Source organism: Apium graveolens, chromosome 9 (genome assembly GCF_009905375.1).
Source record: "Apium graveolens cultivar Ventura chromosome 9, ASM990537v1, whole genome shotgun sequence".
NCBI lineage: Eukaryota > Viridiplantae > Streptophyta > Magnoliopsida > Apiales > Apiaceae > Apium > Apium graveolens.
This window is the reverse complement of record NC_133655.1, coordinates 25,001,574-25,024,493: the sequence shown is the minus strand read 5'-3', so window position 1 is coordinate 25,024,493 and position 22,920 is coordinate 25,001,574. Positions and strand designations below refer to the sequence as shown.

Below are 22,920 nucleotides of genomic sequence, written 5' to 3'. Positions count from 1 at the left end.
CTCTATAATTTAATAATATAGTACATCCGATTTTAAATCATTAATATCCGATTTTTAATTAACCCTAATTTGACAGCTCAACCATCCGATTCCCGATTTTTAGAAGATTTATCCCCCGAATCCAACCACCAAAATATATTGCTTAATTTTTTTTGAAAGAAAAATACTGCTTAACAAATTTTAAAATATTAATTCTATCCCATTTTTTTATTCCTCACAAGTCACAGCTCACATTGTATAGGGAAGTCGAGATAACAAGAGGGGAAGAAACAAAAATGGCTGCCATTTTAGGAGGAAGCCTAGCTGTGACTTCATTATCCACACTTTCATCAACTGAGACAACAAGTCGAACCAGAACAAGTTGCTGCTTATCTTACGCCTCCTCCAACAACCTTAACCTGCGCACTAGCCGTCACTTGGCCGCATTTCAACCTCCTTCTCATCTTTTTTCGTCTCCTCCTAATGTCATCGCTAGAAACAAACCCCTCATCTTTCTTCCTCACTTGGTTGCTTCCATGGTACTCTCTCCCTCTCTCTCTCGCTCGCTCTCTCCCCCCCTCTCCCTCTCTCTCTCTCCCTCTCTATTCCCTCTCTCTTTCTCTCTCTCCCCCCTCTCCCCCTCTCTCCCAATTTCAATCTGAATTTATTTTTCTCTTTTCTTTATATATGTTTTGATAATCTGCTCAGGAGAAAGTGGAGGAGACCTACATAATGATTAAGCCTGATGGAGTTCAAAGGGGTCTTGTAAGATTTTCACCCAATTTGATTTCCCTCGTTTATTACATATATTTCTTATTGCGTTGTCAAGTCGGGGTCTTTAATAAGCTCATGAAAAGGAGCAGAAAACACTAAATATGTTTAGTTTGATTTTGTATTGTATTGTTGGTAATACGTTAGAATACATTCCATACATTAGAGTTGAGTCACGATTTTCTTTAAGGCCCCGACTTTAAAGACATTGGGTTGAATGGTTGAATTTGCTTAATGTTGATTCTTGATTTTTATGGGATGCTTTTATTTTTATTTTTTTGGGTATAGGTTGGAGAAATAATTACTAGGTTTGAAAAGAAGGGGTTCAAGTTAAGTGGATTGAAGCTCTTTCAATGCCCTCAAGATTTGGCTGAGGTTTGTCCTTGCCCCTCAATTTCCATTTTCCTCTCTATTAGATGATCTAATTTTTGTTTTGAGAATATTGTTTAAAGTAATTTTGGTATCTCTAGTCCAACAGGGAGTTACCAATTGAATGATAGAATTAATAAATTTATAATGGAAGTTCATTTTCCACTCTTTTTAAAAAAATTGTTGTGCATCAAACGTACGGAATTCACCTATGAAAGGCATTAGCTAAATGATTATGGTCTTTTTGTTGTTTTCCAATAATTAGGAGCACTACAAGGATCTCAAGTCCAAGCCCTTCTTCCCCAAATTGATTGATTACATTACTTCTGGTCCTGTTGTCTGCATGGTAATATATCTCTGTTACTTCCGTCTCTCTTTGGATTTATCCCTCCATAGGGAGATGAGGATATTTCAGTTTTTCCTAAGGTTTTAAATATTTCTCTTTAACTTTTGATGGGATAAGGCTTGGGAAGGGATTGGAGTGGTTGCATCAGCTCGAAAGCTAATTGGATCAACCAATCCACTTCAAGCTGAACCAGGCACAATCAGAGGGGACCTTGCAGTCCAGACAGGAAGGTGGACTGGCTTATCAAATGTCCTATGTTCATGCATTGCATATATTATGGCTCATTCAGAAATATGTGTAGTATAAACTTCATCTGCTATATATGATCTTCTGATCTTTTGTTTACGCAGGAATGTGGTTCATGGAAGTGATAGCCCCGAAAATGGCCAGCGTGAAATAGGTAATGCCTTTGTCTATTACATAAAGAGAGGAGTATGAACAATCATATTGTTGATTTTAGAATGTCATAGCTCTTTCATGTAGGAAGGCTTCCTTGTTCTGATCTGTTTACAATATGTCTAGTTATTCGTCATTTGGCATAGTTTTTGTTTTTTTGCCAAACTCATTTGGTATAATTCAGTTTAATTATCCCATCCTTGATTATTTTAATTATCAAAATTCGATAAATGATCCTTAAAATTTTGGTCGAAAGAAATAAAATGTGTAGATTATTAAAGGAGTAATTTTCTGCTAGTTGTCAATAGGATGCACATTTGGAAGCTTAGCAACTATCACTTGTCACATTGTCTACCGGTTAATCATAAGCAATCCGATACATATTCTGGGTTGAGCAGGGACCTTAAATCTCAGCCTGGCAATAGATGTTTGCCTTTATCTGTGATGCAACTGAATAAACGATACAATTGTCAATTAACATATTAAATCCTCTAAATGCCATAAATATTAGTACGTTTTTAGTAATTCTTCTTGTTTCTTTCTGCAGCCCTGTGGTTCAAAGAAGGTGAAGTTTGTGAATGGATACCAGCTCAGGCACCATGGTTGATCGAATAAGTTTCCCCAGAAACGTCGCTTATAGAGTCTTGGTTTTGTATATTAGTCATTGCGGCTGCCTAAAGACGATTTATAAGCATTCATAGAATAATTTGTTTTGTTGCCATTCTCCAAATGAAATTTTGAAAGGAGACTCCATGAGATTTAATTTCTTGTATCTTTACTTTAATTGGAAATGGCACTGAAATTTTCACCCGAAGTAGGTTTCATGAGGAATATCACTACATCAAACACATTCCTTAGCACTCTTAGAATGGTCCAGCATATATTTTGTGATACGCTCTAGTGTTTTTCCTTCTTCTCTAGGCATGCCATGTACTATTCAATGCATTAGATTTTTAGGTAAACGGAGATGAGGATGATATTTAGTCATGATCTTATGATCAGTGAACCCTCTAATTATTTCCCCTTTCTTGACTAACTGAAAGTAAGATATGACTGGTGTAAGGAAATATTAACCATATCATATCACAATAAACATATTGATCATGTGAGCAATATGCAAACTGAAATGCTGTCAAAGTAAAAACCAGACAACGCTAAGTAGATGATTGTAAAGAGAGAACTTGAACTAAAGAAATGAGAAAAGAGAAGCTTTGATTCCTGGTTCTGTAACTATATTTACTAGTACTTGAGAAAACATCGCTAATGCCTGTTTAAAGTTGCTACAGTCCATTGATCAAGAATAGGACTTTTCCATTCCCCTTCTCTCAAATTATACTTGCCAACAAGCACTGTTTGTCAATAATACTGATGACAAAAGACGTTGTAACATGATGTTTTAACATCTGCCCATATAGTATGACTAAAAAACGCACACCATAACAATATTGATCATTCGAGTAGAATGCAAATGGAAATGCTATTAAAGTAAAAACAAGCCAACTCAAAGTAAATTATTGGAAAGAGGGTTATATAAAAAGTATGCAAGTGAGGAATAAGAAGTGTGGAAGTTGGAACACGTACAATGCCAATGTTGGATCATCTTCATAAACAATATAGCTGCCGACTTGGCTCGGGTCCAATAATTTGACTCCACAAAGTGCTAAAAATTTGCTGGAAGGAGTGAAACCAAGAACATGTAATTGTATAATTTCTAGAAATAAAAATGTTGCGAAGTGCATTGGTAAATAGTAAATACAATTTCCAACTTTTGACTGCTAGATTCTGTCGATTTAAATTACATAGAACACTTCTAATTTCCTTAAAAAAACAGTACATCTATACCTAAACACCCTAACAAATCTATTTACACTAGGCACTATTTTCCGAATCTGAAACTTAGTTGTCAACTCAAAATAGTGTCACACTTGAGAGGGGAATTTTGATCGTATCCTTTGACATGTTCGGAGGGAGACCAATGATGTCTCTGTTAGATGTACTATCTGCCGACTCCATTGCCCGTGACGCTTGGAGAGCCATCTCAGCATGGAGCTGGAGACATGCCATAGCCATCTGAAATCATGAGTTTTAAACACGTTACTATTAGATAAAAACATAAATCACGTTCATAATATAAATTAACATTGCCCTTGAAGCAACAGAAGGACACCATTGGGAAGAGAATGTACAAAACAAATTACGCCCAAGACAATTATGGCTAGGTAGTTGCCAAAATATATAATTTAGGAGTATCAAGGAACTTCAAGGGAAGAAACTATATTCTAATGAGTTCTCTAATCAAAGATAAAAAGCAAAATATATAATTTAAGCAGTCCCCTTGAGCTCCTCATTAATTCATCTACAGTGATGTGTATTGACACTTGAGCTTCACTAATGTTTAATGGTTTAGCTCACAATTTACTACTAGAGGTGATGAAATATCAAGCAACCAAGGTTCTGTTGATATGTAAAAACAGTGGGAAGATTTAGGGATGAAGTACCAATAACTAAGAATTTATACTTAAGCATTCTTACAGTGTAGCAATCTCTGTCTGTGTCTGATTCAGCTACATGAAGGGCCCAAGTACGAATCCACTCGAGCCCTTTCGAAAAATCAGAATTTCCTTCAACCAAGGCAGATGCAACATATGAGGGATGAAGAGCAACTACTATGCAAGAAGCTGCAAACAAGACTGATCTTCTGACATATGATTCAACATGGTGGCATAACGTCCTGCATTGTATAAAAAGAAAAAAAAAACACATTATCATAGAAAACAAACTAAATACTCTGACATACACACTACACAGTGATTTACAGTTTTACACATGATTGAATAATGGCCTTGGAGAGAAAGCTGGTGAAAGTCCACCATAATCAGCCTATAGATATTTTGTACTCAAATTGGTATTTGCTTACTCCATCCAGTAACTAAATTACATAATAATTAATAATTATAAGATGAACTACATGTGCATTGTTTTTGCTACCTGGAACTTAACATGTCCATAAGGGGAAGTGCCAAAGCAGATGCTTCCGGATGCATGGCTGCAGATTTCATACAAACACCAAGCATATAAACTAATTTTCCCAAGACAATAAAATCTCTTCCAAGTAAATCAACTCCATGCCTTTTCTTATCAAAACCCTGCATGGACGGGAGCATGAATGCTGCTGCGTATTGAGGGAATCGATTCTCAGACCATTCCAAGTGATCTGTTTTCTCCTTTCTGCTGCTCCATCTGCGTGACTTTCCTTTCTCGATCTTACCGGGAAGAGAAGGAAGTTCTCTTTCATAAGAGTATGACCAATTCAATGGAGTTTCAAGTCTAGATATCTCTCGCCAGGAACCGGCTCCTGGAGGCCCCACACTACTTGGCATGAACCAAGGTTGAGTCTCTGAAATGGTTAATATCTGCGCTCTAGATAGAGCTTTTGGTTTTGAGGTTCTTGCATGAGAAAGTTCCTGGGCTGCATTTGTCATAACATCAAGAATCATGATCCTTTGGCTAACATCCAAGTTGGGTGAATATAGGAGTTTATTTAGAGTATCAAGACACTCTAAAGGAGACATGACAATCAATGCAACCAGTGCTTTTTGCCTCTGCTCTTCTGCAGAGTCTTCTTCGCCGTCTATACTTGAATCGAAGCAACGAGCGTGTACAAGAGTTCTAGACAGATCACCAGCTACATATTTAAGTTCATCTGGGGATGCCCGGATAAGCTTTTCAGCAACATTTAGAGCCCTCTCAACCTACAAAGAAGATTTAAGAATTTCAGCAACATTTAGTGCCCTCTCAACCTGCAAAGTAGCTAGCCTTTTCTTCTAAGAGGCATATTCTAGGGCAAATGACAAATGTCCAACAAAGTTGTCAACTTTTGCAGTATTAACACACAAGTATAGTCAAAGACAATCTGTTGCATTGTTTATTACCGAGATTGTTATAAATTTTAATCTAATTTGTGAAGTTGAGTTGCCATTCTACTACGTCTTGTAAAGGGAAAGGGAATTGATGAGTTCTGCATGATCCTGGTGGAGAGCCACCGGATCAGACTGGGCATCTAACTAAGTAGGTAATCAAACAATTTAGAGAACTGACCTTTCCAGTACTAAAACTAAGGTCATTTCATCTTATGTCATATTGTGAACCGTACAAATTTAGAATGCAAGCTTTTTTCAATATTATGAACAGTCTAGGTAACAGATATAATTTAATAGACTGCCCTATCCAGAAGTTGCATTTACAAAATGCATAATGTCATATTTGCAAACTCTACAGTGTTTGAGATGTGCTTTTCAATTTGAAGAAAACTATTAATAGCTTATGAATTTCAAACACTTACTGGAGGATATTTGATGATTTACGGATTATCCACTCTAAAACAAAAGTTAAGTACAACACTCTAGTGAAATAACTCTTAGCTCTTTCCAGAGATTTACTGCAAATGGTAGATAAAACCTTATTTATCTTTTATTGACTTTTCTCACAATTGCATTCAGATCTCATAGATGACAAAAGTTTCAAGTATAATTTCTATACACAGGATACATACACTTATAGAGGATAATGTTCCTGAGGTCACGCTCAGGCAAGCACCCTGATGTTGGAGTTTTTTATTGTATAAAAGTATCAGGATATATTTGCAATATCAGTGGTGGACATGTATTTACGGATTTACCCTTGTGATTTTATACATGAAAATATTATAACCTCGGGTACTAGCCTGAGGTACACACACATACACGCTAATTATATGGATTGTATTCCAGTGAGAACGGTAAACAGAGAGAACTATTGTTCTGCACTTCTAAAAATTTGCAAAACAATATCTACAAAAAGTGCAGAACAATAGTTCTCAAGTGTTCTCACTAGAGCATGAGCCTACAGTAAACCAATAAAAATTCACTTCAAAAGTAACATGGTTATCAATGAGCATAAACAGCTTACTCCATCAGCATCATCTGACTTTCTAAGAGCTCCAATGACATCAACTAATTGCGAAAAGTTTTTTTTCAAATCTGTGTCGTCGTCTGACAAGTCGTATGGCTGCAGAGAAGAATTACTTGAGGTTTCAGAGTCCTCAACAGCATCATCATCGTAGCCTTCTTCATCAGATATCAATTCATTATTTAGCATAGCAGGATCAATAACCTCATCTGGATCAACCACAACAAATTCAGATTTTTTTCTCTTTGCATCCCCAGAACTTTTTCCCATGCCATCCCTAGATGTGTTAAGATCCTTTTCTGATACCAAAGCACCACATCCTCGAACTTCATCAGTATTCTTCCCACTGACGTCTGTTGTAGCAAGAGTAACATTCTCAGAAGTTACCATCCCAAACTCCCAATCAATATTCTCATCAGGACTCAAATCATCAAGATACAAGGGATTTTTAGGGTCAATCACTTTAGAAAAAACTAAAGCAACACAGCTAGCCATTTTGCGAGTTAGATGAGATGGGCTCTCTAACCTATCTGTCAATATTTATGAACTGAGATAACATAAAATAAATAAGGAATTGAAAGATCTACAAGTAACAAGTGAACTAGGTCTTACAGCTAACTCCTTGAAGAATGAACTGCAATCCATCCTTGGTTGCGTCCAAATCTTCTTTTGACATCTGCTCCAGGGAAAGGCCAATTGCAGCAGTTACATCTAGTCTTGTATTAAGGCCAATTATTAGGATAGGAAAAAGGAAAGGTACCAGGGAAATAGGATAAAACAAAAATAATTATTTATAAAATATTCATAAGTAGAATGAAAAGTGATTTATGATGCCCAGGGTTCATAAATAAACGAAATTATGAACAAAAGAAAAGAAAGGCAACTCAGATTGCATAATGAAACAATAATGCCGTTTCTTCAAGTAACAAATGAAAATTGCTGCATAGAATAAATGATATATAATATTCTCGTTTCCTTGTCTATTCATAATTTTATAAATTTCTTTTCTTTATTATAAGCCTTCAAGCTCAAACTTTCCCTGTTTTCCCCACCAAATTTCTTGTTAATATACCAAAAAGTGGTACCCTTCTAGATTTATCCCTGTCTTCCACTCACAAGAAAACATTAAGATTAATTAGAACTTTCAAAATGAACAACAGGATACAAGCTTGTTGCTCTACTGAGGCTGACTGCACAAACTCTCTTTTCGACCATACTGTGACAAGATGCTGCATGGTCTCCAGAAGAACACGTTTGCTACTTTTGGCCATTGAAGCAGCATCAGGAGGGCATTTAAGAATTGCAAATTGTAGGATCCATCTCAAGCAACATACAGGAAATACTTTCCAGAACAAAAAAATTTCAACAAACATGCATCTGAAAAAGGATGAGCAAAATCAGTATCTCTGCTAAAGCAACCAAAGGAGACCTTACAAGTATCTAATAATGGATACCATCTATCAAATAGAAAATTGATTTATCTAGGTAGCTCAAAAATTGAAACCCGGTTCTTTATATATTAGCCATGACCACATGTAAATAGAAAGGGTGTACACACTTTTGAAGACATCCATGGCATTAATCCTTTATGTCTGGAATTTAATAAAATTTGAACTGTCCCATTAAAAAAGCACTACTCACCTTTTTTATATTTTATTTTTATGGTGTTTCCCTTCAATGGAGGTTTCTATTAGATTATATTTAGTAACGTTTATTTTGTAAAAATCAGAAGTGCAAACTAAATAATAATTGAAAGTGTGTCCTAAAAAAAGATAGATATATAATTGGAAAAGAAAACTAAATATTAAGCAGTCTACTCCAAAACACACCTGACAGATGCTTGATTTTCATAACTTTGATGAAACAATAACCATAGAATCCAGTATGCTTCAACGTCACTAATATCTTGAGTTGCTAGATGACGCAAAATCTGTTCAGAAATTCTTTTTACAGTGTATGGATCTTTGAGTGCACCAATTATATTTGACCAGAAACCAGAAACAGGCGCTAAATCAATATCATCACTAGATGATTCCGTCTTGGATAATATGAAACCCCGAACATATTTCAGAACCCCAGGCACCAGTTTGCTTAACAGCACATCTGAACATGTTCATAATAAGTTTCTGTATCTTTGAAACAAAAGATAATCTATGCAAAGATAATCTTATTCACTAGATACAAACTTTAGTCTACCAGCATGCTCGATAATTATTCAGCATGTTAAGCAGGAAGTTATCTATCACCATTAACATTAATGCCTACAGAATAGGTATTTTACCTGTAGACCCTCGTCGACAAATGCGAGAAACTAATTCTCCAACAAATATAATGGTTCCATCTACCTCAGTTTTATGTAACATCCCATTGCATTGATCTGTGTCAAGCTCATCTGCTACAGCAAGGATTTGAATGGTGATCTGCTTGAAGAATAAGCTAAAGAATGGTAAAGAGTGGACAATAAACGAGACATGGACCAAAACAGCAGATAATAAACCAGAAAGAGTCCAACATCATAACCAGAAAGAGTCCAACATCATACAACGATATATATTTTGCCAACTATAGTTTGCAAATAAGTGGGTGTGTCATAAGTCATAACTCATAAGGTAGCAATTACCGTTGTGTTTCATGTTCCACAGATTACAGACATGGGCTAGTAATACTAGCAAACAGTTGATGTATGCAGTAACACAAACATCATGAGAGGGTTCAAGGTAAGTAGTTACATTTGGACAAAATTAATCAATAGTCATTAAAAAGGATACTGTGATGAGAGCAACTTTGGGGCTTCCACCCGTGCTTTATCAGGAATAGATGTGACAAGCTGTGCGATTCTTGAGATGTCCGGCTTCAGCTGCACATCTCGTAAGCTTTCATATGAGCAAGAACCAGAAAATTCTCGAGCCATGTGGAGTACCCCATTGTTCTCTAGTAAGCAAAGCACTACTAATCTGGAAATGTTTATACATATATAGTTTATGAAGCAGTGTGTCATTTAAAAAAAGAAATAAAGGGTAAGAATTTGGTTTTAGTATCTAGCATACCCTCTACAAATCGATACAATAAACACTAAAACTTTTTTTTTCAAGAAACAAAATACACTGGTTAGTGTTTGATTGAAATGCCAGGGGTCATATTTTTTCATGAAATTATGATCTCTGGACAATTAGCTTATTTACTCTAATTTCCTATTTATAAAATGCTTATATTACCCTTTCCAAACCCTGATACACGAGCGGGATATACTAGGTATGTTTCGTTTACTCTAGCTTCATATCATATTTCATCCTTAAGTTATCCTATGGACTAAATTTGAATTAATTTGTTCTTCCATTCATGGGATTCCAAAGTGAGAGGGTAGTTTTAACTGATTCACAAACTGAAATAAAAAGTGATCATTACTTGTTTACTGGATTACTAAGGAACACAAATATTTGATAAAATTAGCACAAATCCTAAAAAAGGGATTATAGTCCTTGCAAACAGACAGAGCCTCAAACTTCAAAACAAATCTATTCATCATTTCACTTTGATTATGAACCTTCCGAAAGAATTTGTATATTTGCGGACATATAGTATCAAATATACATAGTAATAGTACATACTAAAAGCTATTGTATAGATCAACTCAAGTAAGAGAAAGCAAACAATTTTCACTCTCTACCTCTCAGCATTTGAGCATATTGGACTGTTGTCAAGTTTACCATTTCCATTATGTCGGAGAGCAAAAACTAAAGTTTGCACGACCTCAGTAGCACGACCACTAACAAAGAACAAATCATACACATGTTTTCTTGAAGACATAGGGAAACATGGTAGCCAATTTAAAGCAACATCTACACAAAAAAAACAGTTCTGATTAGTTAAGATTCATTGCATCTCTAAAAAGTAACAAAAGTTTGGACTTTTCATATAGACCTTTTAAAGTTAAAATACTTGACCTTACATGAAATGTGGGTAATCGTTGCATCTTAAACAAGTTACATGAAAGTAAAAATTTCAACTCTTAGATTTTTTTTTATGAAGCATCTCTAGTTAATTGAACAAACAAAAAATGCAAAATGCATCCTCTAATCTTCAAACAAGTCAATACATTCTAGCAAATAAGACTTTGTTTGCAAAAGTAGTCGAGATAGTAACACAGTAAATAAAATAGGACATCATACCATACAAAAGAAGTCGAGAAAGTGTAGGGAACGAAGCTCCTCCATAAAAAACCTCCCACCATGTCCCCCTTTCCTCAGTCGAAGGAGCTTTCGTAGAAAGTACCTAAGCAAATAATTACAAAAAATTCAAAAATTGCAAACATATAAACACACACTTGCATAGCACATCATTTAGTCTAAAATGACAACTTATCCACAAACAATGCCATTATCTATATTATAGTTCCTTAAAAAAAATCGAAATTTGTTGTCCAAATTATAATTTCATTTTCGTGTTTCATACAAAACAATAATTCCAGCTAAAAAAAAGTTCTCCATAAAACCCGACTCGTACAACTCAAACAAACTAGTTGAAATTAAAAGGGACTCACAAAACAAACACACCTGATCCCTGTAACGCTCATCAATTGAACCTACAAATTAAAAAAAAACACGAAGTTAATTATAACAATTAGCAAAAGCACGGGTAATTTTGAGAAGTGAAAGGGAGTTTTAAGTACCTGAGAAAGCGCGAGAATCGAGGGGAAACAGAAGGGAGGCGAGAGAGTGGAGACTGAGAATGATTTGATCAACATGTTTAGCAACGTTAATTGAGTTACTCACTTGTTCAACCTTGCTTAAGATTGTTTTTTCGAGTTCAATTTTCTTCTTGGTTTTGGTTTCCACTGATACATCTTCCATGGCTGCTCTGTTTGTTGTTCTTTGTTTTTTGTATTTTTTGAAAACATTAATTTATAACTAGCAATGAATTATACAAGCATATAACGCACGGTTTATATTACATAATTTTTTTAAATTTAATTTGAAATAACAAAATTTAAGTTATGAAATTATTTATTTGAAATTTTAATAATATGATTTGATAATATTTATTAATATATATATACGTGTATAAGCTAGTTATACTACAACAATAATGTAATTATTGAAATTTTTGTTCTTGTTCATATTTATAGGTGTGTTCGCAAAAAATTATCATATCTAATTAAAAGGTATATTTTAGCTGAGATCAATTTATACTAAAAATATGCTAATACCTTCCAAAATAAAATTTAAGCAAATATAATTTTATTAAAAAAATAAATCAAGTAATCAATATAACTACAAACTTTATGAATATTTATCCAACATAATATTTAATTGTACTCAACTTCTTTCTTACCTCTTTTATAGGAAACCAAACACTTTTAAAATTAATTTTAGTAATTCTATAAGCAGGACATGGTTTCTTATGGTCGGTTGGTTAACACCTTACTAAAAAGTATGTTAACACCTTCCAAAATAAAGTTTAAACAAATATAATTTTATTAAAAAATAAAAGAATTAATTTAAAAAATACAATAAAAACAAGCTATACATCCATTAGTCCCGCCAAAGTTCCACCATTCAGCTTGCACGTCGTTGTCACATGACTCGCTACTAAAAATCTACCCTAGTGGCCATTTTTTATCAAAAACATATTTGGATCGCAAAATTAATAAATTAATTTGAAAAAAAATAAGATTAAATAATATATATTAAAATTAATTTCATAAATTTTAAAAACTTATTTATTTTATTTCAATATTTACCTTTAATTTTAAAAAGTAAATATAGTAATAATATGATAATAAATATTAAAATTAAATCATTATCACACATGTTATATGCTATTTTAAGCGTAGTAGGCTATTTTAAACGTAATAGGTTATGATTAGTTGTTCGGATAATACCTTCCTAAAAAATAGTTAACACGACTTTCAAAAATATTATTAATATTAAAAAATATATATCTTTGACTCTCCTAAAATTAATTTAAATTATAATTCTCTCCGAGTAGGAGGCTAAATAATCTCATAATCAATTAATTATTAATAGTTAATACATATTATATGAACACAAATACTATATTTAAAAATTAAATTAAAAATATATGAAATTTAAAAACACACAAAACTTGCATTCTCTTATGATAATTGGTATTACATAGGCCAACATGAAATATGATTACTCATGTTAAAATAGGATTCCTTATGTCCAAGAAACATCGATAACTAAAAAACGGATGTTTTCAAACTAAAAACAAAATTTGATTTCGGGGTTTGTACACTGAAATTTTAGGTATAAAATAAAGAATTTATGATGTAAGTATTAAAATAAGAGTAACCATGTCATCTTTTTAATATCTTTCGATTTTAATAATATAATATTGATAAGTGATGGGATTATTAAATTTTAAAATAAATATATAAGAATCGTTATATTCAATATGAATAATATTCTAAATCTTAATATTTTAAATATTCAAATTTGGATTTGTCAAAAGTATAATTAAAAATATATGTATCACTAATTTCAATAACACATAACTATTAAATTTTATTTAATTATCATTTATAATTTTTTTTATTTTTACAAAAATTATTATATAAATAATAATATTATATTATAATTAGCCCTGCATTGCACTGTTTATAAGCTAGTAATATATAATGTTAGGTCACACACACTATAGAAGGGGGTTGAATACAGTGTTTACTACAATCAAATCGAATATAAGAACTCAAGTAACAGAAAACAGATTTTATTCAACACAATAAACTTTATTACAATATGGAAATGTCATCTGTCAGTGATGAACAAATTATCACGAGAGCTATTAGGGTTACAATAAATAATAACTTCGATTTTGATAACACTTATAGTGTAAACCCTATGCTTGTGTTTATATACTACACAGTTATAAGATAATGTTCTAATTGACATGGAATATAATTCTGCTTCCTAAAATATATCAACTAGTTATCTTTTCTTCCAAGTATTCTATTCTTCATAGAATTCCTTCTTCATGCATATTTCTTCATGTCTTAGTCTCGATCTTCTTTCCTTTCAATCAGCCGTCTGCCTTATCTGAAAGTCTCTTAAGTCCTGATATTATATCCTGATAAATATCTTCTGATAACTTAAGTTCTGATAACTTAAGTCCTGATATCTTAAGTTTAATATCCTGATAAATATCTTCTGATAACTTAAGTTCTGATAACTTAAGTCCTGATATCTTAAGTTTTGTCTTCAGTATAAGTGTTGATTTCCAGTTAAGTACTGATTTGTCATGTTAGGTAAGATTTGAAAACTAAACACAAATCATATTACACATGACATTATCAAATATATCTAACATATAATTTGTATTAGTCTGTTAACCTACCAAATACAACTAACTATATTCAGATTTATGTTAATTTTATATGTTTAAATCTGAATTAATGGTGAAATTTTATGTGTCAATGGCAACAAAATTATGTTAGCTTGAGGCCATTTATAATAACCAAATCCACCTAATTATATTTACTATTTCATTTAATTTTATTTTAGTCCGGGGTGATTATTATTTTATTTTAGACCGAATGGATAATATGTATTATTTTATTTTAGTTTGATGATATTATATCGACCCACGAATTTCCTTTCAAATTTTTATTTGTTATAGTCCGTTTCAATATTATAATACTTTTATCGGGATTAATAATATTTATTATTTTATTTTAACCTGATTCTTGAAATCCAACTAACTATATTTAGTTTTTAAATTTTTTATTAAAAATTGGATCAATAGTATAATTTTGTTTATACCGGCCGGTAGTTTGATGATATTATATCAACCACACGAATTTCCATTCAAATTTTTATTTTGTTATAGTCTCGTCCAATAATATAATATTTTTAGCGGGATCAATAATTTTTATTATTTTATTTTAGCCCAATTGTTCAAATCCAATAAAACTATGTGTGTAGTTTTTTTAATTTTTTATTTAAAATTGAATCAATAGTATAATTTTTTTAGCCCAGCCCGGTGAATTTTATATATTATTTTATTTTTAATAAAATTATTAAACATATTATAATTCTTTTATGAATATTTATCTATTTGTGAGAGTGTTTTATTTTAAATATTACTATAATTACGTTGACCAGACCGACTAACAATCAAACTTTCATTGTTTCGTCTTTAATATAATATTATAGATATTTTAAAATAAATATTTTAGTTGCATTTAGAGTTATATTTTTATTTATATTATTGTCATTTTTTGGGATTTTTGTATAAAAACCAAAATTTGAAATAACTTTTCCAAAACAAAAAATTTATATGAAGACCACATTTTTATCGAAGACCACCTAAGTTTTGCAATCAAAATACTATTAAATATATTGTTCTTCTGGGAAGTATATTATATGAATATCACTAATGCATTAAAATTGTTGAAAATTATTTAATTTTAATAAGTATAATGTGTATATTCTTCAATTTGAACAAATGTTATGAAAACTAAACATTTTTGTAGAATAAAATATTTTGTAATGTTCTACATTATGTACATGCATAATGTTCAAGATTTTGAATAAAAAAATGATCTACGTAAAATATAATTCGCAAAATAAAACGTTTTTCAATGTTTTTATGTAATGTTTTTAAGCAAAATTTTAGTTACAAAACATGCTGGTCTCGAACAAAAATGGTCTTGACTCTTTTCCAAAAATATAATGTCTTTTTTAAAAAATTGCAATTAAATTATTTTATTTTTAAAAAATACGATTTTCCAATTTTTTTTGAAAAAAATAAAATTTTTGTGCATCATAATGCAATGAATTGTAATCGCAACTTGTTTTTATCAACAACCTCTTGTCCAAATAAAAACAACTATTGTACTGTTAGAAAAAGTGCTAATAATATTTTGGTAAGATTTGATGGTAATTAACTTCCGGCAAAAAACAGTTTTTTCTAAAAGTACGGGGACACCTTTCCAAAAAACAACTTTTTAATTATATCATACAGTTTTTTAACTGATTTTTAGCGAAAATATCATACAGTTTTTAACTAATTTTCAGCGAAAAACTGTTGTTGCTGACGTCAGCTACAAGCTGCAACAATAATATCAAATACACTCTAAAACACAATAAAACAACTCCATGCAACTAGCTATTTATCTCGGTTATAACGAATATTTATAAAAATTCAAAATATTATAAAATCGTTAAAACAACCTGGAAAACGTAGATCCCATATAAATTAATAATTCACGAAATTTATAAGATACTATTTTTTAATTACAATATATAGATCCCATATAATATATAAATTAATAATTACATCTTATATCAAAAATATATATTAATTCTAACACATCATCTTCCACATCTTTGTCATTTATTATAAAGCTAAATTTATTTCAAATACACATGGGGTAGTTTGTAATTGCAGCACTTGTTTAAATAATTAATTATAGATTTTGTCGTTAGAATAAACTAATATATTCATATTACTCTCCTTTATTTAGAAATATTTTTCTCTTATACATATTTAATTTTTTTAAATATATGTTAAAAAATTAAAAATAATATATATATCAATAAATTAACAAATTATTAATATATCAATAAATTAATTAACTTATCAATTAATTGTTATTCCCATTAATTATTAAATTTCTCGCCCCCATAAATTGTATTACCTAAAAATCACATTAATTATTGTTTTAAAAATGGGGATTTGTATAATATATCCCAAACTAATATGTTACTTTACAAATGTATCCCTTTTTGTTTAATAATTTTAAAAATGTCCCAGATTAAGTTCTAATTCTTATATAACTCATATACATATAATTAATTTATATGTTTATATATTTATTTACTTATTTTATGTAAGATGTCTACTCTCTCCTTTACCCAGGTGTCTACACTCCCCGCTCAATACACATCTGCCCCTACCTCCTCTCACTTACTTCTGTTCTCTCATCACTTACTTCTGTTCTCTCATAATTATGGAGAATGAGAAGATTTAAGAGATTATATCATCCAATCTTGTAAGGTAATATTTCTTAATTGTTTACTTGTTATTCTCTTTTCTAAAATATAACATTTCTAATTGATTTAATAATATGATCGCCTTTTGTTAATTATAACACAAATTCAAGATCAACCTTGAGATAAATAATTCAGATTCCAAAAAATAGAGGGTGTCATAAATAATCCGCAGAAACAGATATTTCAGATTTTTAAAAACAATTTTTAAAATAATTTTCAGAAGTTAAAACGATCAAAAGAAATATTAACGAAATGAAGCGAAAGTAGAACGAAACGAGTCAAATAAATATAAGGAACAAGAGGAGTAGCGCTGAATAAAAAGGGGACAGAATCCGTACCTCGAATATCGCAACTAAAGTCCCTAATGAAATTCGCAAATGATCCGCTAGTTTCCCGGCCCCCGATCTAAATTACAAAATTATAAATTTATTTTTAATATAGTTCCTTCTTAAATTAATTAGCAATTAATCGAAAATAAAATTAATAAAAATATGCTACTCGCGGATGTTCTTAAATATGATTCATGTAAGGACCAGAGTGCTATACTTAATTGTACACACCTTGTACAACAAAAACAAAGGCATCTAACTTAATACTATATACTTACTGGAGATAATAAAAACAAAATAACCAAAATTGTTCACCTTTTTAAATTTTTAAATAATTAAATATTAATATGAAACTAGTAGTACCATCAAACAAGTACATGCACCCGAATTAAAGAGTTTAATGAGAACTATAATATATATATATATGACCGAATTAAATTATAATTAATAAACAAAAGCATAAATTATAATTTTATAAAAAGATTTGACTAACTTGCCTAGTCAGGAACTTATACTAGTATACTTTAATTATTTTATTTCAATTTAATAATAGCTTACATATACATAATATAACTTAATAATTTAGATTTTCATGAAATTTGAAACTAAAGCATCAGATGACAAAATATATGTATAAACGATTAACATGGTGTTTAAAGCCAATTAACACTAGAATATTATAATAAATAAATAGCAAAATCACGTATATCCAAATTGAATAAAAAAAATTACATGACATATACATACCAGAGCATGTATTTAGTAGTTGACATCAACACCTTGATTTGATGATTTGATAACACAGTGACCACATACTTGCAATTATTGAATAAATCCTTTACTAGAGAATAGAGAGGGGGCTTAATAATGAATCCAATATCTCGACTAACACTGCAACAATACATGACTCAATCAACTAATTGTGTTAACTAATAAAATATACATGTATGTGAATTCCTGTTTTTCTCTCTCTCTCTCTTTCGCCGCACCTCCCTCTGTTTCGTCTCACCTCTCTCTCTCCACAACCGCACTTTTCTTTAGGATTTTTTTTATTAACCTTGATAGCTAAACAGTAAACGAGTTTGCCAACATATATAGTGCATAAAAAATCTTATGTCTATTATAATTAGAATATTAATAAACAACTAAACAAGTTCTTTTTCTATTCTAATTAGTAAATATTAAAAACACTTATTCTAATTTTAATCTCAATCTTATTATTATTATTATTATTATTATTATTATTATTATTATTATTATTATTATTATTAAATTCACATATATTACATATATACCCCCTTAAAAAGGATTCCGTCCCCAGAATCAAACGAAAATAAATAGTCGTACCTGAATCGAATAAATGCGGATATTTTTCACGAATAGATTCTTCTAATTCCCAAGTAGCCTCTCTCTCGGAATGATTTTTCCACAAAACATTCACAAACAGAATGGTGTTCTTCCTCAAAACTCGCTCCTCTCGAGCTAAGATAGCCTCAGCTTCTTCCTCACAAGAAAGATCCTCTCTAATCTTATATAATGGGTACTGAACTACATGTAACAGATGATATTTGTAGCCCCTCAAAACAGACACATGAAACACATTATGCACATGAGATAGTTGTGGTGGCAACGCAACTCTATAAGATACTTCCCCTACTTTCTCCATAACATCAAAAGGGCCAACATATCTCGGACTAAGCTTTCCCTTCATACCAAAACGCTTCACACCCTTACAAGGAGACACCTTCAAGAACACATGATCGCCTGACTCAAATCCACCAAACTTCCGATGTTGATCCGCATAACTCTTTTGACGCGATCGAGCTTCCTTTAAACTTTATTTAACTTTCTCCACCTTCTCATTAGTGATTCTAACTAGCTCTGGTCCTTCAATGACTTTCTCACCAACCTCGTCCCAACAAGATGGTGCCCTACACCTCCTACCATACAAAGCCTCAAATGGTGGCATACCAATACTCGCCTGCCAACTATTATTGTACGTAAACTCAACCAGATACAGGTACTTGTCTCAATCACATATCCACTCTAACGCGCAAGCCCTCAACATATCCTCCAATGTCTGAATCGTCCTCTCTGACTGTCCATCGGTTTGCGGATGATAAGCTATACTAAAATTAAGCCTCATACCCGAAGCCTGCTGGAATCCCTTCCAAAAGCGCGATGTAAATCTCGTATCCCTGTCAGAAACTATCGACACAGGCACACCATGAAGTCTAACAATATCTCGCTGAAAAATCTCTGCCAACTCATGTACCGGAGTAGTCTCTCTAATAGGTAAGAAGTGAGCGGACTTAGTAAGTCTATCAACCACCACCCATATAACATCATTCTTCTTGAAAGTCCTCGGCAAATGAGTTACAAAATCCATAGAAATGTTTTCCCACTTCCAAACTGGAATATCTAGCTGCTGCAACAATCCATTAGGCCTCCGATGGTCTATCTTCACTTGTTGACATGTAAGACATTTTCCCACAAATTCTGCTATATCTTCCTTCATTCCACTCCACCAAAAGTGCTTCTTCAAATCCCTATACATCTTAGTGGAACCTGGATGAATAGAAAATGAAGAACTATGAGCCTCCTTCAAAAGTTCCTCACGAATCGTCGGGTCTGCGGGAACGCATAATTTTCCACCCAACCATATCACACCCTCATCATCAACACGAAAATGTGTTTGCTTTCCACCTGCCACCTCGGATCTAATACCTTCCAAACCTATATCATTCTTATGGGTTTCCTTAACCTTTGAAACAAGATTTGGTTCCACTTTCAAATTTGCAATGCTACCATTTGGTCCTCTAACATACAACTCAACTCCCAAGCGCTTCAAATCTGAAATAAGGTGCGGCTGAGTAATGAGAGATGCAGCACTCCCCAAGTTCTTCCCACTAAGAGTGTCTACCACTACATTCGCCTTTCCCGGATGGTACTGAATATTTGCATCATAATCCTTAAGAAGTTCAAGCCACCTCTGTTGTCTTATATTAAGCTCCTTCTGAGTAAAGATGTATTTGAGACTCTTGTGATCAGTAAAGATGTCACAAGTCTCTCCATAAAGATAGTATTTCCAAATCTTCAAAGCAAAGACCACTGCTGCTAACTCCAAGTTATGGGTAGGATAGTTCACCTCATAGGGTTTAAGCTGCCTAGAAGCGTAAGAAATCACTTTCCCATGCTGCATATGAACACACCCCAATCCTCTCTTAGAAGCATCACTATAAACCTGAAAACCTCCACTCCCTGATGGAAACACAAGTATTGGAGCAGACACCAACCTCTTCTTCAACTCTTGAAAGCTCTTCACTCGATCATAATTCGACTAGAACTTAATGCCCTTCCTCATGAGTTGAGTCAATGGCAAAGCTATAGATGAAAAACCTTCCAAAAAATGCCTGTAGTAGTCTGCCAAACCCAAGAAACTCCTTACCTCCATCACATTGCTGGGTCTCGGCCAATTAGTAATAGCCTCGACTTTCGCAGGATCCAACTCAATGCCTCTACTAGATACAATATGCCCCAAAAATGCCACTTCCTCCAACCAGAATTCACACTTTGAAAATTTCGCAAACAACTTCTTCTCCCTCAAAATTTCAAGTACAATACGCAAATGCTCCTCATGCTCCTCTCTGATCCTAATGTATATCAAGATATCATCTATGAAAACCACTACAAATTTATCCAGATAATCATGAAAGACCCGATTCATCAAATCCATAAATACTGCTGGTGCATTCGTCAACCCAAAGGACATCACAAGAAACTCATAATGACCATAACGAGTGCGAAATGCAGTCTTCGGAATGTCTTCCTCCCTAACTCGTAACTGATAGTAACCAAATCTCAAATCTATTTTAAAAAATTACTTCGCCCCTTGCAACTGATCAAACAAGTCATCAATGCGTGGCAAAGGATACCTGTTTCTGACAGTCACCTTATTCAACTCCCTGTAGTCAATGCACAACCTCATGGAACCATCCTTCTTCTTCACAAATAACACAGGAGCGCCCCATGGAGACACACTTGGTCTGATAAATCCCCTATCCAACAACTCTTGCAACTGCTCTTTCAATTCTTGTAACTCAAGTGGTGCCATCCGGTAAGGCGCCTTAGAAATAGGCTCAGCACCTGGAACAAGTTCAATAGTAAACTCCACCTCTCTATGTGGTGGCAAACCTGGTAGCTCATCAAGGAACACATCTTCATAATCCCTCACAACTGGATAATCCTCGATGTGAGGTTCATCCTTCGATGTATCCTTCACGAAAGCAAGGTAGCCATCACAACCCTTAGATAAAAGTTTGCTCGCCTTTAGAGCGGAAATTAATTTAACCTCCCCTTTCGACTGAGACCCTTGGTATACAAAATTTGGTTTATCTGCATCCCCATAGATCACCCTTTTTCCTTGACAATCAATTGTGGCACGATGTTCACTCAACCAATCCATGCCCAAAATAATGTCAAAGTCATGCATCTCCATCGGAAGCAAGTTAACCTTACAATTTCTATCTCCAACAGCTATCAGACACTCTCGATACACATTAGAAATAACAACAGAATTTCCCATCGGGGTAAAAATAGATATATGAGGATATAATAATGAAGTTGCAACGCCAAGATGACGAACAAATGATAAAGACCCAACAGAATGTATCGAACTAGTATCAAATAACACATAAGCATCGCGTCTACCAACAAGAAGTGTTCCTGAAACAGTACCTGAATTAGCTGCTGCCTGATTTGCCGTCAATGCAAACACTCTGGCTGTAGGATTCTGCTGACTTCCACTGCCACTACCACCGCCAGCTCCTCCTCCACCAGGGTTGTGTGATACTGTGCAATCCTTTGCCCTATGGGACATGCTACCACACAAGAAACAAGCCCCAGTCTGTCTGTAACAAGCTCTACCTGGATGATGTCCACCACATGTAGCACAAGGAGCCACTGGAATCATATTTGGGTTTCCCCCATATACTGAGTAACGGCTCTGCCCCTGCTGACAATTCTGCCACTGCCTAGGCTGCTTCTGTCGTTGAAACTGCTGATTCTGATTCTAACCTACATACTGATTCCAGCCGTGGAATGACTGACCACCCATATTCTGATTCTGTCCGCGCCACTGTCCCTGCTGACCATTCTGACCTCCATACCACTGTCTACCATGTGCAAAACCCTGATCATCCCTAGTCCTCTTACTACCACTGTTAGACCTGGAAGTCCTGAAATCTATGCGCTCCTTCTCAACATCCTTTGCTGCATCAGCCACCTCTGCCACATTATCAAATTTAAAAGAAATTATGGAACTCCTCAGATAAGACTTCAACCCCCATTTAAATTTATCCGCCTGTTGTGCAGCAGTCCCTGCAACTGTCCCAGCAAATCCAGCCAATCTTATAAAACTCGCCATATAATCAGTAATGCTCTCATCATGGTGCTGCACAATAGAATGAAACTCCCTCAAATAAGCCTCCCTATCAGCATTAGAGAAGTACTGCTCATAGAATACCTCCTTGAATCCCTGCCATTCTAAAGCATCTGCATACTGCTCCCCTTTAGTAGCTTTCACTCCTCTCCACCACCTCTGAGCATCCCCCTCCAACTTATACACAACTAACCTGACCTTCTGAATCTCATCACAACCCAATGCATCAAAAATATTCTCGAGATGAACAATCCAATTTTCAGCATCAATAGGAGTCTGTGCTGCACTAAAAGAGTCTGGTTTTTGCTTCACAAACCTCTCCAACCA

The 22,920-nt window shown here is 33.3% G+C and overlaps 2 protein-coding genes across 5 annotated transcripts; one reads left to right on the top strand and one right to left on the bottom strand.

The window, feature by feature from the left end:
* Nucleotides 1–206: 206 nt before the first annotated feature.
* Nucleotides 207–2,675, top strand: LOC141687301 (nucleoside diphosphate kinase 2, chloroplastic). The gene is made up of 7 exons (XM_074492529.1): nucleotides 207–518; nucleotides 688–744; nucleotides 1,039–1,125; nucleotides 1,385–1,465; nucleotides 1,583–1,695; nucleotides 1,816–1,865; nucleotides 2,409–2,675. The coding sequence occupies exons 1-7, from the start codon at nucleotides 276–278 to the stop codon at nucleotides 2,474–2,476; spliced, it is 699 nt and encodes a 232-aa protein (XP_074348630.1). The 5' UTR covers nucleotides 207–275; the 3' UTR covers nucleotides 2,477–2,675.
* Nucleotides 2,676–3,368: 693 nt separating this feature from the next.
* LOC141683837 (uncharacterized) lies at nucleotides 3,369–11,704 on the bottom strand. 4 transcript variants are annotated; one of them, XM_074488603.1, is made up of 13 exons: nucleotides 11,478–11,704; nucleotides 11,349–11,390; nucleotides 10,978–11,080; nucleotides 10,476–10,647; nucleotides 9,577–9,762; nucleotides 9,090–9,244; nucleotides 8,638–8,911; nucleotides 7,974–8,185; nucleotides 7,421–7,519; nucleotides 6,809–7,338; nucleotides 4,850–5,613; nucleotides 4,394–4,592; nucleotides 3,369–3,931 (listed from the first exon to the last, which is right to left on the bottom strand). In XM_074488603.1, exons 1-13 carry the CDS (start codon nucleotides 11,550–11,552, stop codon nucleotides 3,770–3,772), a joined length of 2,973 nt encoding a protein of 990 aa, XP_074344704.1. In that variant the 5' UTR covers nucleotides 11,553–11,704; the 3' UTR covers nucleotides 3,369–3,769. The 4 variants fall into 4 exon arrangements, with proteins under 4 accessions (XP_074344704.1, XP_074344703.1, XP_074344705.1 ...); XM_074488602.1 differs by having other exon boundaries at nucleotides 11,362–11,390; XM_074488604.1 differs by having other exon boundaries at nucleotides 6,809–7,161; nucleotides 11,362–11,390.
* Between the last annotated feature and the right edge of the window lie 11,216 nt (nucleotides 11,705–22,920).